The 16,310-nt window shown below is 46.4% G+C and overlaps 1 protein-coding gene across 2 annotated transcripts in view; it reads left to right on the top strand.

Moving 5' to 3' along the window:
• The first annotated feature begins 14,297 nt into the window (after positions 1–14,297).
• The window catches only part of NEK4 (NIMA related kinase 4), a 32,897-nt gene continuing 30,884 nt past the window's right edge, over positions 14,298–16,310 (top strand). The window contains exons 1-2 of one of the 2 annotated variants that reach the window (XM_075833807.1): positions 14,298–14,489; positions 15,185–15,411. In XM_075833807.1, coding sequence (XP_075689922.1) covers positions 15,298–15,411 — 114 coding nt within the window. In that variant the 5' untranslated portion in view covers positions 14,298–14,489; positions 15,185–15,297. Of the gene's footprint in view, positions 14,490–15,184; positions 15,412–16,310 lie in introns of those variants that run through there. The other variant, XM_075833806.1, reaches the window with a different exon arrangement.

Here is a 16,310-nt window from a genome sequence, read left to right as displayed (position 1 = left end):
GGGAGGTATGACTAAGGGGTCTAGACCAACCCTTGAAAAACAACCCTATAGCATTATCCCCCCTCCACCAAACTTTACAGTTGGCACAATGCAGTCAGGTAGGTAACGTTCTCCCCGCATTTGCCAAACCCAGACTCGATCTTTAAACTGCCAGATAGCAAAGCGTGATTCATCACCTCACAGAACAAGATTCCACTGCTCCAAGAGTTCAGTGGCGGTGTGCTTTACACAACTACATCCGACGCTTGGCATTGGGGTTGGTGATGTAAAGGTTGCATGCAGTTGCTCCGCAATGGAAACCCATGCCAAAAAATTCCCGGGGCACAGTTTTTGTGCGGACGTTGATGCCTGAGGTTTGGAGTTAGCAGAGTGTTGGCGACTTTTTTGCACTATGCACCTCACTATTCGGCGACCCCGCTCTTTAACTTTACGCGGTCTGTCACTACGTGGCTGAGTTGCTGTGGTTCCTAAACGCTTCCTCTTTGCAATAATACCACTCACAGTTGATCGTGGAATATCTAGGAGGGAAAAAATTTCATGCACTTACTTGTTGCAACGGTGGCATCCTATTACAGTATCACACTAGAATTCAGTGATCTGTTTAGAATGACCCATTCTTTCACAAATGCTTGTAAAGTGCAGGATTTTATACACCTGTGGAAATGGAATTGAAGGAAACACCTGAATTTAATGATTAACCCCTTCAGGACACAGCCTGTTTTGGCTTTGTGGCACAGCTGATTTTTTAAAATCTGACATGTTAATTTATGTGGTAATAACCTTGGAATCCTTTAACCTATCCAAGCGATCTCGTGTTAGTTGTTTTCTCGTGACATATTGTACTTTATGTTAGTGAATAAATTTGGTCGATTAATTCAATATTTATTTGTGAAAAACAACAAAATTTTGAGAAAATTTTGCATTTTTCTACATTTAAATTTTAGCAGCAATTTCTCACATTTTCAAGAAAATTTCAAAAGGCTATTTTTTCAGGGACCAGTTCAGTTGCGAAGTTGCTTTGAGGGCCTTATATATTAGAAAGACCCATAAATCACCCCATTTTAAAAACTGCACCCTCAAAGTATTCAAAATAGCATTCAGAAAGTTTCTTAACCCTTTAGGAGTTTCACAGGAAATAAAGCAAGTAGAGGTAACATTTACAAATTTCATTTATTTTGCCAAAATTAATTTGTAATACTTTTTTTTCTGTAATTCTGAATGTTTTTTTCCAGAGAAACACAACACAATATTTATTGCCCAGATTTGTCCGTTTTTATAAATATCCCACATGTGGCCCTAGTGTGCTAATGGATTGAAACACAAAGCAAAGGAGCAATTAGTGGATTTTGGGGCCTCCTTATTTTTAGAATATATTTTAGGCACAATGTCTGGTTTGAAGAGGTCTGGTGGTGCCAAAACAGTGGAAAACCCCCAAGTGTGACCCATTTGGCAAACTACACCCCTCAAGGAATTTATTGAGCGGGTATAGTGAGCATTTAGACCCCACAGGGGTTTTGCTGCATTTTGTGGAATTAGGCTGTGCTGAATCTATTGGAATTATTCAGTGAAGATGAAAATTTACTTTTTTTTCTGAAAAACCATAGAATTTTTGAATTTTTACAAGGACTAAAGGAGAAAAGGCGCCTCAACATTAGTAAAGCCGTTTCTCCCGATTATGGCCATACCCCATATGTGGTAATAAACTGGTGTTTGGACCCACGGCAAGAAGGAGCGCCATTTTGAGCACAGATTTTGCTGGAATGGTTTTCGTGTGCCATGTCGCTTTTGCAGAGCTACTGAGGTACCAGTACAGTGGAAACCCCAAAGAAGTGACCCCATTTTGGAAAGTGCACCCCTAAAAGAATATATATAGTGGTATAGTTAGGGTTTTGACCCCACAGTTTTTTTGCCAAATTTATTGGAAATAGTCTGTGAAAATGAACATCTATATTTTTGCTGCAAAAACCGTAGAAATTGTTAATTTTTACAAGGACTAAAGGAGAAAAAGCCCTCAACATTTGTAAAGCAGTTTCTCCCGATTATGGCAATACTCCATATGTGGTAATAAACGAATGTTTGGAAGCACAGCAGGTCTCAGAATAGAAGGAGCGCTATTTGGAGCACAGATTTTGATGCAATGGTATTTGGGTGCCATGTCACGTTTGCAGAGCTACTGTGTTACCAGTACAGTGGAAACCCCCAAGAAGTGACTGAATTTTGGAAACTACACCCTTTAAATAATTTATGTAGGGGTGCAATCACTATTATGACCCGATAATTTTTTTGCTGAATTTAGTGGAAATCTGGAATGAAAAATAAAATGTTACATTTTTCACAAATGAGTCATTTATTGGACAGATGTTTCAAGCACAGAGCATGTAAGTGAAGGAAAGCACCTCAACATTTATTGGGCTATTTCTTCTGAGTTCAGAAATATCCCCAAAGTGGTCTTAATATGTTGTCTGGACCAGGGCATTCCTTTGGGCAGTGCAACTTGTGCGATCGCACAGGGCACATCACTCCAGCAAGAGGAAGAGGACGCTGCGCTGGCTCCCCTCCACTTGCCGGTGTTAGGGGAGAGGGCAAACTATTCAATTGCCCAGGGCCCCTGCCCACTATAGCGGCTGCTATGGGGCCCGCGGCATGAGGGGGTGGCATGGCTGGGCGGCACGGGCCGGTGGTGTCACTAGGACCGGGGGGCCCCGGTGCTAGCGACTGCCACATTTACTTGTATCTGCATCATTAGGAAGCAGATACAATGAAACACTATAGGTAGCAGGCCGCGTTAGGCCTACAGCCTATAAGACGCTGGGATTAGTCCCTGCGCAGACATCGTGATGACAGTTACAGCATCACACTGACCTATGCATGCACCCTGTCTGGAGGCTGTGTGGCACTATATACAAGGGGGAGCTGTGTATCTAAAATGGGGGGAATTGCTGCGTGGCGCAATCTACAATGGGGTCTGTGTGGCACTATACAGGGGGAGGGCTGTGTGGCACTAAACAGGGGGAGGACTGCGTGGCACTATCTACTAGGGGAGTCTGTGTGGCACTATACAGAGAGGAAGGGCTGTAAGGCGCTATACAGGAGGGGCAGTGTGGCTGTTATGGAATTGCAAGATGAGCGATTCCCCAAAGGCTGCTGGTGACTGCCGGGAGTGAGTCTGCAAATACAACCGCAACCTCAAATCCGTCACAACTCTGATCGACAGAGTCTAAGACTACTCTAAGGTTTTCGCCATAGCCGACCACAAGGTGGGATGCTCTTTGCTGCATAGAACCCAGGTTGTCTTAGCAGAGTTCAGTGTTGGATAAGAGGTGCAATGCAGGCAAACCTGAACAGTATAACCAGCCAGCCAGAGGGTAAACAGAGTCCAAAACAGAGCAAGTGGAAATCAGGTACAGCAGAGGTCAGAACCAGCCGGGAGCAGATAAACAAAATCGGTAAACAAGGGGTTATGGGAGACAAGCCAAGGCCAGTTTCCAAGAAGTCCAGAAGACAGAAGGATAGGGAGTGTCAGAGCTTGATCAGAACACCAGAAGACTAGGAGAATCACAGGAAAAGACCAGGTTTAGGAAGCAGATATGAATACAACCCCACACCTAATTGCTAGAAAGACAGAGAAAAGAGATAGGCTCAAAGTAAAACAGAACCGCCCTGAAGCTAGAACAGTAGTCATGGTGATCTTAAGGGAACAGGTGTTTTTCTAACAGTGGCTTTATCTACTAGGGAGGGCTGTATGGCACTATCTACAGTGGGCTATGTGTGTGGTGTTATCTACCGGGGAGGCTGTGGCACTATGGACATTGGGCACAAAGGGGTCATTATTACTGTGTGGGAGCTCAAAAGGGGCATTGTTACTGAGAGGCACTTTTATTGTGTCGGCACTGATGGATCATTATTACCTTCTGGGGCACTGTGGCTTACGAGTTTGTTTAGAGGAAGGGGTATAGGTGGGGAGGGTGCTGGAGAAGCGAGAAACCAACATGTCTGTGTGTCAAATTCTGCAGAGACGAGTCGTGCCTGGAAAAAGTTGTTGCAGTGGTCTGGGCCGGATGGAAAAAAAAGGGAAAGTGAACGACTCTAATCAGAGAAAACATCACCTGTGAGTTACTGGATATAAGTGTGCTGTAATCACTTATATGGTCTGCAGAGCTTCTGTGTCGAAACTGTCATCTGCCACTATATGGTCACTATATTGTGGTAATATTGGTCTTTGTATACTGGTTTTTATTCAGTAACTATATGGGGGTAATATTCAGTCATTTTGTTTGGGTAATGACTATTCACACTATTGAAGAAATGCTAGCATTAGTGGTCTCATAGTTGCGGGCGAGAGTAAGAGGTTATGTAGTGATCCGCTATCCTGAATAGGGGACGCATGCGCAATGTAATTTTAGACGCACATGTGCAGCTTCCTGTATACTGCGATCTGCTGCCCTGGGAAACGAGAGATGCCGGAAGTGCAGGATTGAATAGGGCCTGACACGCGCAGTGAGGAGCTCTTAACGCTATAGATCGTAGAGATTGGTCTTTGCTGCTTTGCAACTGTATTCCATGGCGATCCTTAGGGTATGTGCACACACACTAATTACGTCCGTAATTGACGGACGTATTTCAGCCGCAAGTACCGGACCGAACATAGTGCAGGGAGCCAGGCTCCTAGCATCATAGTTATGTACAATGCTAGGAGTCCCTGCCTCGCTGCAGGACAACTGTCCCGTACTGTCCTGTACTGTACAGTTTTCAGTACGAGACAGTTGTCATGCAGCGAGGCAGGGACTCCTAGCATCGTACATAACTATGATGCTAGGAGCCCGGCTCCCTGCACTGTGTTCGGTCCGGTACTTGCGACCGAAATACGTCCGTCAATTACGGACGTAATTAGTGTGTGTGCACATACCCTTACAAATTTGAACACTCTGTATTGTATAGACATTATTTGGGATATTGATACATTTTATTGTGTATTTTCTTTTTCATTATATGTGCTGTTCATATTAAATTCATATGTGAAGTGATGTCACTGATTATGCACTTTATAAAGTGTGCACTGAATCAATGTAATTATGCTTGATAAAGACCCAACATGGGCTGAAATATTGCAAGTTTCTATGCTTGGTGAATAAAAAACACTTTTTCACTTTTGGAAATCCTGAGTGCTGCAGTTCCTTCTATTTATACACACAAGTTTGTTTGTTTTGTTTTTCCACATAAAACACTAAAAACACTAACTAACGCTCGCTAACGCTAACACACTACGTTTTTTTGTTTTTTTTATTTTTTTCTCGTAAAACACTTCACACGGCTTATTTTCGGAAGCAGAACGCCTCCAAACATCTGCCCATTGATTTCAATGGGAAAAACAGTGTTCTGTTCTGACGGGCCATTTTTTACGCGCCCGTTTTTAAAAACGGCAGTGTAAAAAAACGGCCACGAGAGAGAAGTGCATGTCACTTCTTGAGCCGTTTTTGGAGCCGTTTCTCATTGACTCTATAGAAAAACAGCTCCAAAAACGCTCGTAAAAAACCACTGCAAAAAACGAGAGTTGCTTTAAAAACGGCTGAAAATCAGGAGCTGTTTTCCCTTGAAAACAGCTCCGTATTTTCAGACTTTTTTTTAGTAAGCGTGTGAACATACCCTAACAATGACAAACACAATTTTTTTTTATAACACTTCGTGACAAGGGTATGTTCACACGCCCTACTTCCGGATGTAATTCAGGCGTTTTACGCCTCGAATTACGCCCAAAAAACTGCTCCAAACCGTCTGCAAACATGGTGTTCATGTACGGTGTTCTGTGCAGGCGGGCTTTTTATTTACGCGCCGCCGTAAAAAGACGCCCGCCTCAAAGAAGTGCATGTCACTTCTTGGGACGTAATTGGAGCCGTTTTTCATTGACTCCAATGAAAACCAGCTCCAATTACGTCCGTAAAAGACGCAGCGAAAAACGAGTGCACTTGTCAAAACGTCTGAAATTCAGGAGCTGTTTTTGCCTGAAAACAGCTCCGTAATTTCAGACGTAATTGGCGTGTGAACATACCCTAACTGACGCTGACTGACACTTACTAACTGACACTGACTAACTGACAAGTGATTGATTTATGCTGACAGGTGACACGACTGACAGTGACGGATTGACACTGACTAACAGACAAGTGACGGGGGTGACGGATTGACACTAACTGACAAGTGACGCAACTGACAGTGACGGATTGACGCTGACTAACTGACAAGTGACGCGACGGACACTACGGATTGACTGACAACTGACACAATGGATTGACGCTGACGAACTGACGTGACGGATTGACGCTGACTAACTGACAACTGAAGCGACAAATTGACGTAGACGAGCTAGACAACTATCTAACATCTACATCTAATTATTATTTTTAGTGAATTGTGATGGCAAAAAAAAAATGAAAATAACAAATCTCCCTTATACACTGGGAGGTCACTGGGAACTGAAAATTGGGGTTTACTCTCTTTTTTTTTTACTTTGACTGACAGACAACTTGACACAGGCTCTGATCTCTTTTACTTCCCTTCACCAACAAAGAGATCCGAGCCTGTGTCTGGTATTTTTTACCCGCCCTTGGGTAAAAATGCGCTGTGATTGGTGGGTCTGATCGCCGGCAATGGACCGCTGCTATTGGTTCATTGCCTGTCACATGGGACATGGGACAGGAAGGGGGCGCGTAAAATAACAGCCTCGTCAAAGAAGTACAGGACACTTCTTGGGACGTAATTGGAGCGGTTTTTCATTGAATCCAATGAAGAACAGCTCCAAATTACGTCCGTAATGGACGCCCCGCAAAACACGAGTACGAGCAATTACGTCTGAAATTCAGGAGCTGTTTTCTCCTGAAAACAGCTCAGTAATTTCAGACGTAAATGCAGTTATTGTGTGCACATACCCTTAGGTTGTGAATGGCCAGCTTTAGTATCCACATGAGGCAGATACAAACCAGCTCTGCAAATTTTTGTTTATTTTTCTTTCTTCCCTTTTTAGGTAGGGGGACAGGCTCTTTCCACGCTGTCAACCACCATAATGAAAAAAACTAACCGCTGTAAGTAGAAATAGGAACAGAGCAACCTTATTTGTCTGTCACAATTCAGCTTGTGGGTCTACCGACCAGCAAACAACAGGCAACATCCTCACTAGCCAGAATAAGGTGCCTGTTTGTCATTATGGTAGTCGAACTTTCATCATAAGCTGAGTATATTAGTATACACACCCAATGACGTAACTCCCACTGTAACAGCCATACAGCTGCTACGGGGCCCGTTGGATGAGGGGGCCCGTCCCTTGCCCGGAGGCTCCAGAATCTCCTCAACGGAGATTCCGCTCAAGGAGTAGCCACTGACGTCACTGTCCATATATGGACAGTGACATCAGGGCTTCCCTCTAGGAGCGGAATCCCCGGCCTATGCTCTGGCTGGGGATTCCGCTCCTAGAGTGAGTCCCAATGGCGCTCTCTACAGGGGAGGGTTGGCGCTATGTTCAAGGGGGTATTGGCACTATCTACATAGACACTGTGGCACTATATTGGGGCACTATCTACATGGGCACTGTCACTATCTACAAGGGCATTGGCACTAGGGGCAGCTAAGGGGCATTATATTGTATAAGGGCAGCTAGGGGCATTATACCGTATGGGGGCAGCTTTGGGGGCATTAAGCTGTATGGGGCAGCTATGGGGGCATTAAGCTGTATGGGGCAGCTATGGGGCATTATACTGTATGGGGCAGCTATGGAGGCATTATACTGTATGGGGCAGCTATGGGGGTATTATGCTGCATGGGGCAGCTATGGGGCATTATGCTGTATGGGGAATTTGTTTGGGTATTATACTGCATGGGGTCATCTGTGTGGGCGTTATACTGTATGGGGGCATCTGTGGGCATTATATTGTTTGGGACATCTGTGTGGGCATTATACTGTATGGGGGCATCTGTTGGCATTATACTGTATGGGGGCATCTATGGCACAGTATACTGTATAGTGGCAGCTATGGGAGCATTATACTGTATGGTGGCAGCTAGAGGGCATTATACTGTTTGGGGGCAACTATTTGGTATTATACTGTGTGGGGGCACTATGGGAGCATGATACTGTGTGGGCTGAACCGGGTGTATATGTGCGGGGATTGGGTGATTAGGTATGGGCTGTCTACACGGAGGGCTGTATGTCACTGTTGGGGAGACCATATAGCCCTGTCTACAGAGGGCTCTGTATAGCGCTGTCTACAGGGTGGGCTGTATAGCACTGTCTACAGGGGGGGGCTGTATAGCACTTTCTACAGGGTGGGGCTGTGTAGCACTGTCTACAGGGTTGGCTGTATAGCATTGTATGGGGAGACTGTATAGCACAGTCTACAGGGGGGGCTGTATAGCATTGTATGGGGAGACTGTATAGCACAGTCTACAGGGGGGGCTATACAGCACTATCTACAGGGTGGGGCTGTATAGCACTGTCTACAGGGAGGCTGTATAGCACTGTCTACAGGAGGCTGTATGGCACAATCTACAGGAGGGGGCTGTATAGCACTGTATGGGGAGACTATAGCTGTAAAGGATCTGTCAGGCACTGCTTCAGGGTTAACTCCCAGAATTAATCAGTCAACACCTGAGTGTACATCCCTGAGACAGACACCAGCTTCCTCCACTCAGGCTGGCAGGCTTAGGAGTGGGAGAGCCTATCGCAACCTGGCCAGACTCAGCTAGCTCCCGCCCTCGGTCTATTTAAGCCTGCTCTTCCTGTCCATCTGTGCTTGTGAATTCTTTCCTTGAGGTTTCCTGGCCCAGCTACAGCTCCTGCTACTTTTTGATCCTGCTCCATACAGACCCCGGCTTACCGACTACTCTTCTGCTTTTCGCTTTGTACCTCGCACTCTCCTGGCTTGACTCGGCTCGTTCACTACTCTGTTGCTCACGGTGTTTCCGCGAGCAACTGCCCATTTCCCTTGCTTGTGTTCCCTTGTTTGTTTGTCGTGTTTGTCATGCACTTACTGAGCGCAGGGACCGCCGCCCAGTTGTACCCCGTCGTCTAGGGCGGGTCGTTGCAAGTAGGCAGGGACAGAGTGGAGGGTAGATTAGGGCTCACTTGTCCGTTTCCCTACCCCCCCCCCCCACCATTACAAATTCACAAGCCATATACCTAGTCTACCCTGGTCCCTGACACCATTATGGAACCCCGTGAAACCCTGGCTCAGCAAATGCAGGGTCTCTCCCTACAGGTCCAGGCCCTGGCTCAGAGGGTCAACCAGCCTGATGCTACCTTGGTAGTTCCCCTCACCGCACCCCTTGAACCCCACCTCAAGTTGCCCGACCGGTTCTCAGGTGACCGGAGGGCTTTTCTCTCCTTTCGGGAGAGTTGTAAGCTTTACTTTCGCTTAAAGCCTCACTCCTCAGGTTCTGAGAGCCAGCGGGTGGGTATAATTATGTCCCGGCTCCAGGAAGGGCCCCAAGAGTGGGCCTTCTCCTTGGCTCCTGGCGCCCCTGAACTTTCCTCCGTTGATTGTTTCTTTTCTGCCCTCGGACTTATTTATGACGAGACTGACAGAACTGCCTTTGCCGAGAGTCAGCTGGTGACCTTACGTCAGGGTAAGAGACCTGTTGAGGAGTATTGCTCTGACTTTCGGAAGTGGTGCGTAGCTTCTCGGTGGAATGACCCTGCCTTAAGGTGCCAGTTTAGGATGGGTCTGTCGAACGCCCTGAAAGACCTGCTAGTTAGTTATCCCTCTTCTGACTCCTTAGACCAGGTTATGGCTTTAGTGGTACGACTTGACCGACGTCTCAGGGAACGACAACGTGAACGTTTATGTGTTTTTTCCTCCGACTCCCCCATGATGCCTCCCGAAGTCCCGTTGCTTCGTTTCTCCCCTAAAGACTCAGAAATACCTATGCAACTCGGGGCCTCCGTGTCCCCTCAACAACGTAGAGAATTCCGCAGGAAGAATGGTCTCTGCTTCTACTGTGGGGATGTCAAGCATCAAGTAAACAACTGTCCCAAGCGTAAGAATGCTGCCAGAGAGCTCCCGCGTCTAAGTGATCATCGGGGAGGTCACTTGGGCGCACAGGTATTTCCCGTAAATATGAAACGTACTAAGATATTGCTTCCCTTTCAGGTCTCGTTTGGTGGTAGGTCTGCTACCGGCAGTGCCTTCGTGGATTCAGGGTCCTCTACTAATATCATGTCTGTGGAATTTGCTATGTCTCTCGCTATGCCTCTGATTGATTTGCCTAAACCTGTTCCGGTAGTGGGTATCGACTCCACTCCTCTTGCTAATGGTTATTTTACACAGCATACCCCTGTTTTTGAACTCCTTGTTGGCTCCATGCATTTGGAGCAATGCTCTGTACTATTGATGCAGGGATTATCGTACGATTTGGTTCTAGGTCTTCCCTGGTTGCAGTTGCATAATCCTACGTTTGACTGGAATACTGGGGAGCTAACCAAATGGGGTAATGAATGTTGTACGTCATGTTTTTCTGTTAATTCTATTTTTCCCCCTAAGGAGGTGAATACGCTACCCGAGTTTGTTCAGGACTTCGCTGATGTTTTCTCTAAAGAGGCCTCCGAAGTATTACCGCCTCATAGAGAATACGATTGCGCTATCGAATTGGTACCAGGAGCTAAGCTTCCTAAGGGTAGGATATTTAACCTTTCTTGTCCCGAACGTGAAGCCATGAGGGAGTATATCCAGGAATCCCTGGCCAAGGGTTACATTCGTCCCTCTTCTTCTCCGGTAGGTGCTGGCTTCTTCTTCGTAGGGAAGAAGGATGGGGGTCTTAGGCCATGCATTGACTACCGTGGCCTGAATAAGGTCACGGTAAGGAACCAGTATCCCCTTCCTTTGATTCCTGATCTCTTTAATCAGGTTCAGGGGGCCCAATGGTTCTCTAAATTGGATCTACGGGGGGCGTATAACCTTATTCGCATCAAAGAGGGGGATGAGTGGAAGACTGCGTTTAACACGCCCGAAGGCCATTTCGAATACCTCGTCATGCCCTTTGGGTTGTGCAATGCCCCTGCGGTCTTCCAGAACTTCATAAATGAGATTTTGAGAAATTACCTGGGGATATTTCTTGTAGTGTACCTTGATGACATATTGGTGTTTTCCAGGGACTGGTCCTCCCACATAGAGCATGTCAGGAAAGTGCTCCAGGTCCTTCGAGAAAACAAACTGTTTGCCAAAATCGAAAAATGTGTATTTGGGGTACAGGAGATACCATTTTTAGGTCAAATCCTCACTCCTCATGAATTCCGCATGGACCCTGCCAAGGTTCAGGCTGTGGCTGAATGGGTCCAACCTGCCTCCCTGAAAGCGCTACAGTGTTTTTTGGGGTTCGCTAACTATTACAGGAGATTTATTGCTAACTTCTCGGTCGTCGCTAAGCCTCTTACGGACCTCACTCGCAAGGGTGCTGATGTCCTCCATTGGCCCCCTGAGGCCGTCCAGGCTTTTGAGACCCTCAAGAAGTGCTTTATCTCGGCCCCCGTGCTGGTTCAGCCCAACCAAAGGGAGCCATTTATTGTGGAGGTTGACGCGTCCGAGGTGGGAGTGGGGGCCGTCTTGTCCCAGGGTACCAGCTCCCTCACCCATCTCCGCCCCTGTGCTTACTTTTCTAGGAAGTTTTCGCCCACGGAGTGTAACTATGATATTGGCAACCGCGAACTTTTAGCCATTAAATGGGCATTTGAAGAGTGGCGCCACTTCCTGGAGGGGGCTAGGCACCAGGTAACGGTCCTTACCGACCACAAGAATCTGGTTTTCCTAGAATCTGCCCGGAGGCTAAACCCGAGACAAGCTCGATGGGCGTTGTTTTTTACCAGATTCAATTTTTTGGTTACCTATAGGGCCGGGTCTAAAAATATTAAGGCGGATGCACTGTCGCGTAGCTTCATGGCCAGCCCTCCTTCGGAAGAAGATCCTGTTTGTATTTTGCCTCCAGGTATAGTCATTTCCTCTATCGAGTCCGATTTAGTCTCTGAAATTGCTGCTGATCAAGGTTCAGCTCCTGGGAACCTTCCTGAGAACAAGCTGTTTGTTCCCCTGCAATTCCGGCTAAGGGTACTTAGGGAAAATCACGACTCCGCACTATCTGGCCATCCAGGCATCCTGGGTACCAAACACCTCATTACCAGAAATTATTGGTGGCCTGGTTTGCCTAAAGACGTTAAGGCCTACGTCGCCGCCTGTGAGGTTTGTGCCAGGTCCAAGACTCCCAGGTCCCGACCAGCGGGCTTACTGCGTTCGTTGCCCATTCCCCAGAGACCTTGGACACATATCTCCATGGATTTTATCACCGATTTGCCTCCATCCCAAGGCAAGTCGGTGGTGTGGGTGGTGGTAGACCGCTTCAGTAAAATGTGCCACTTTGTGCCCCTCAAGAAACTACCCAACGCCAAGACGTTGGCTACCTTGTTTATCAAACACATCCTGCGTCTCCATGGGGTCCCCGTCAATATTGTTTCTGACAGAGGGGTACAATTTGTTTCATTGTTTTGGAGAGCCTTCTGTAATAAGTTGGGGATTGATCTGTCCTTCTCCTCTGCCTTCCATCCTGAAACCAATGGCCAAACGGAGAGGACTAATCAGTCTCTAGAACAATACTTAAGATGTTTTGTTTCTGACTGTCAATTTGATTGGGTTTCTTTCATTCCCCTCGCCGAATTTTCCCTTAATAACCGGGTCAGTAACTCGTCAGGGGTCTCTCCCTTTTTCTGTAATTTTGGGTTTAATCCACGGTTCTCCTCCGTTTCACCTGGTTGTTCCAACAATCCCGAGGTGGAGGTCGTTCATCGGGATCTGTGCACAGTCTGGGCCCAGGTTCAGAAGAACCTAGAGGCGTCCCAGAGCATACAGAAGGCTCAGGCCGATAGAAGACGTTCTGCTAACCCCCTGTTTGTGGTCGGGGATCTGGTGTGGTTGTCATCCAGGAACTTGCGTCTCAAGGTTCCGTCCAAAAAGTTTGCTCCCCGGTTTATTGGGCCGTATAAGGTCATTGAGGTCCTCAGTCCTGTCTCTTTCCGGCTGGAGTTACCCCCGTCTTTTCGTATACACAACGTGTTTCATGCCTCCCTCCTGAAACGCTGCTCCCCGTCCTTGGCCCCCTCGAGGAAACCTCCTGTTCCCGTCCTCACCCCTGAGGGGGTGGAATTTGAGGTGGCCAGGATCGTGGACAGCAAGATGGTCCAAGGCTCCCTCCAGTACCTGGTCCATTGGAGAGGATACGGGCCCGAGGAGAGGACTTGGGTACCCGCCCGGGATGTTCACGCTGGGGTATTGGTCAGGAGGTTCCACCTGCGTTTCCCCAGTAAGCCAGGTCCACTTAGAAAGGGTCCGGTGGCCCCTCATAAAAGGGGGGGTACTGTAAAGGATCTGTCAGGCACTGCTTCAGGGTTAACTCCCAGAATTAATCAGTCAACACCTGAGTGTACATCCCTGAGACAGACACCAGCTTCCTCCACTCAGGCTGGCAGGCTTAGGAGTGGGAGAGCCTATCGCAACCTGGCCAGACTCAGCTAGCTCCCGCCCTCGGTCTATTTAAGCCTGCTCTTCCTGTCCATCTGTGCTTGTGAATTCTTTCCTTGAGGTTTCCTGGCCCAGCTACAGCTCCTGCTACTTTTTGATCCTGCTCCATACAGACCCCGGCTTACCGACTACTCTTCTGCTTTTCGCTTTGTACCTCGCACTCTCCTGGCTTGACTCGGCTCGTTCACTACTCTGTTGCTCACGGTGTTTCCGCGAGCAACTGCCCATTTCCCTTGCTTGTGTTCCCTTGTTTGTTTGTCGTGTTTGTCATGCACTTACTGAGCGCAGGGACCGCCGCCCAGTTGTACCCCGTCGTCTAGGGCGGGTCGTTGCAAGTAGGCAGGGACAGAGTGGAGGGTAGATTAGGGCTCACTTGTCCGTTTCCCTACCCCCCCCCCACCATTACAATAGCACTGTCTACAGGGGGGGCTGTACAGCACTGTCTACAGGAGGCTGTATGGCACACTCTACAGGAGGGGGCTGTATGGTACTATCTACAGGGGGGCACTATCTACAGGGGCTGTGTGTGGCACCCGGGGGGGGAGGGGCCCAGTCAAAAGTTTACTATGGGGCCCAGTGTTTCCTAGTAACACCCCTGTACGCACTCCTCCTCCCTTTGTGCCCTGGCTTCCTCTGGTTAAAGTGTTGTTGCTTGGAAAATTCCTAGGACTACCAACAGCCCTTCAGAGTGCACTAAGACCCCTTTCACATCACGTATGGGAGATTTGTTTTTCCTATATGTATTTTTAGATCAAAGGGATGATCGGCTTGTGAAACAAGGGAGAGGAACTTGAAAAAGACCCAACCACTGTAATGGGTCGAAACGTTGCTTCCAGTTATTGTGCGATGATGATGGGCACAATAAAATAAATTAATTTGAAAAGAATGGTGTTTTCTCAACCACTATTTTTGAAAAAATTTGGGGAGTGGAAACCATCCCATGTGAGTACGTGCACCCTAAAACAACGTATCAAGTCTGTTGCTGTCTCAATTGGAAATGTATTCACAAGGGAAAGGGGAAACATTCTTATTTGCATTTGCTTAAACTTGAGCCCAGAAAGGTCATTGCCTAAAATTAGTACTACATAACTAGGTAGATTTGCTGAGTAAAATCTTGCTGAGTCTGCAATGAAGTCATATAGGGTTCTGTTCACACAGTGGTTTTTTTCTATATTTGGCACAGATGACAGTAAAATCTCGAACGTAAACCCCCATCTATGCCATTCAGTTGTATATGTCGCTCACAGGCTCATTAAAGTGTATACCTCATGGTATATATTTCTTTGTAAGAAAGCCTCTGTATTGAAAGCGTAGTCGACCACGCTTTCAACATAAAAACATGAAAAAAAAACGTATACACATGTGAACCGCATAAATGGTCACCCAAAGATTTATTGTAAATTTGTGGGAATTTCTTCTTTTAAATTACTGCATTATTATATGGGGAGTTAGATGATATTTACCCTGTGGACCTACATAAGTCTATATTTCCATTATTAATGATGTTACTTGAGTCAAACATCTGGGAGCGCACATGTATACACAAAATGTACACGTTCAACTTATATTACCGATGACGTCCTGAAGATGTCGCTGTGCTCTCTAGTTCTACCGTGGTAACATTCTTGCTGTTCTAGCTGTTGTTTTCCGGTCTCCGTTCTCTTGTTGCTTGGTTACCGTGACGCTGCCGGAAGTTGCGCTCAGAAGTGGGGGCTCTACAGTTATACGGGGATGTCGTAAACGGAACGGAATGGAGGAGAACAAACTACTAGAGGGGTTGGAGAATTATAGGATCATTCGAGTAGTGGGCAAGGGGAGTTATGGAGAAGTCAGCCTGGCCAAACACCGAGCAGAGGGCAAGCAGGTAATACATTTATAACGTGTCATGCTGTTGTATGTATGTACACCTATAGCATGGTGTATAACCCTATGTCACTGGTAAAAAAAAACTGTATAATACTGCAGTGCTCTGTCATGTGATCACTGTATATCATTCTATATGTAGTCTTGCAGTATATGCACCTACAGGATATTGCAATGTGTGTGTGTGTATATATATATATATGAGATGTCGTTTCACAACAGCTTGAGAGCCTCGGGTTGGAGGCCACTGCAGGGTCATAATATGTCTAGCAAAATTGAATCCTTGAGCGGTGACTACTTACGCAGGTCATGTCCTATATTGTATGGACATGTGCAAGTCAGGCTCTGTTCACACCTGTGTTAGTTTCTGTCCTGTCCTTTTCTGTTCTGTTGATTTTATGGAGAAATTGTAGATAAACACTTGTGCTAATGGTCATTGACTTTACTGGGATTTTGACAGATACTATCCGTTATCTGCCATTCAATGCAGCTTTTATTTTTTGACCAGAAGAATAACATAGTTCGCTAAACTTATCTATTTAGTAGAAAAATTGAAATTAAAATTGAAAATTGAAATTACACTACTGTTCAAAAGTTTGGGGTCACCCAGACAATTTTGTGTTTTCCATGAAAACTCACACTTATATTTATCAAATGAGTTGCAAAATGACTAGAAAATATAGTCAAGACATTGACAAGGTTAAAAATAATAATTTTTATTTCAAATAATAATTTTCTCCAGACTTTGCTTTCGTCAAAGAATGCTCCATTTGCAGTAATTACAGCATTGCAGACCTTTGGCATTCTAGCTGTTAATTTGCTGAGGTAATCGGGAGAAATTTCACCCCATGCTTCCAGAAGCCCCTCCCACAAGTTGGATTGGCTTGATGGGCACTTCTT

This window comes from Rhinoderma darwinii, chromosome 7, assembly GCF_050947455.1.
Source record: "Rhinoderma darwinii isolate aRhiDar2 chromosome 7, aRhiDar2.hap1, whole genome shotgun sequence".
Lineage (NCBI taxonomy): Eukaryota > Metazoa > Chordata > Amphibia > Anura > Rhinodermatidae > Rhinoderma > Rhinoderma darwinii.
Note: the sequence above shows the minus strand (reverse complement) of the source record. Positions and strands in the feature narration are given on the sequence as shown.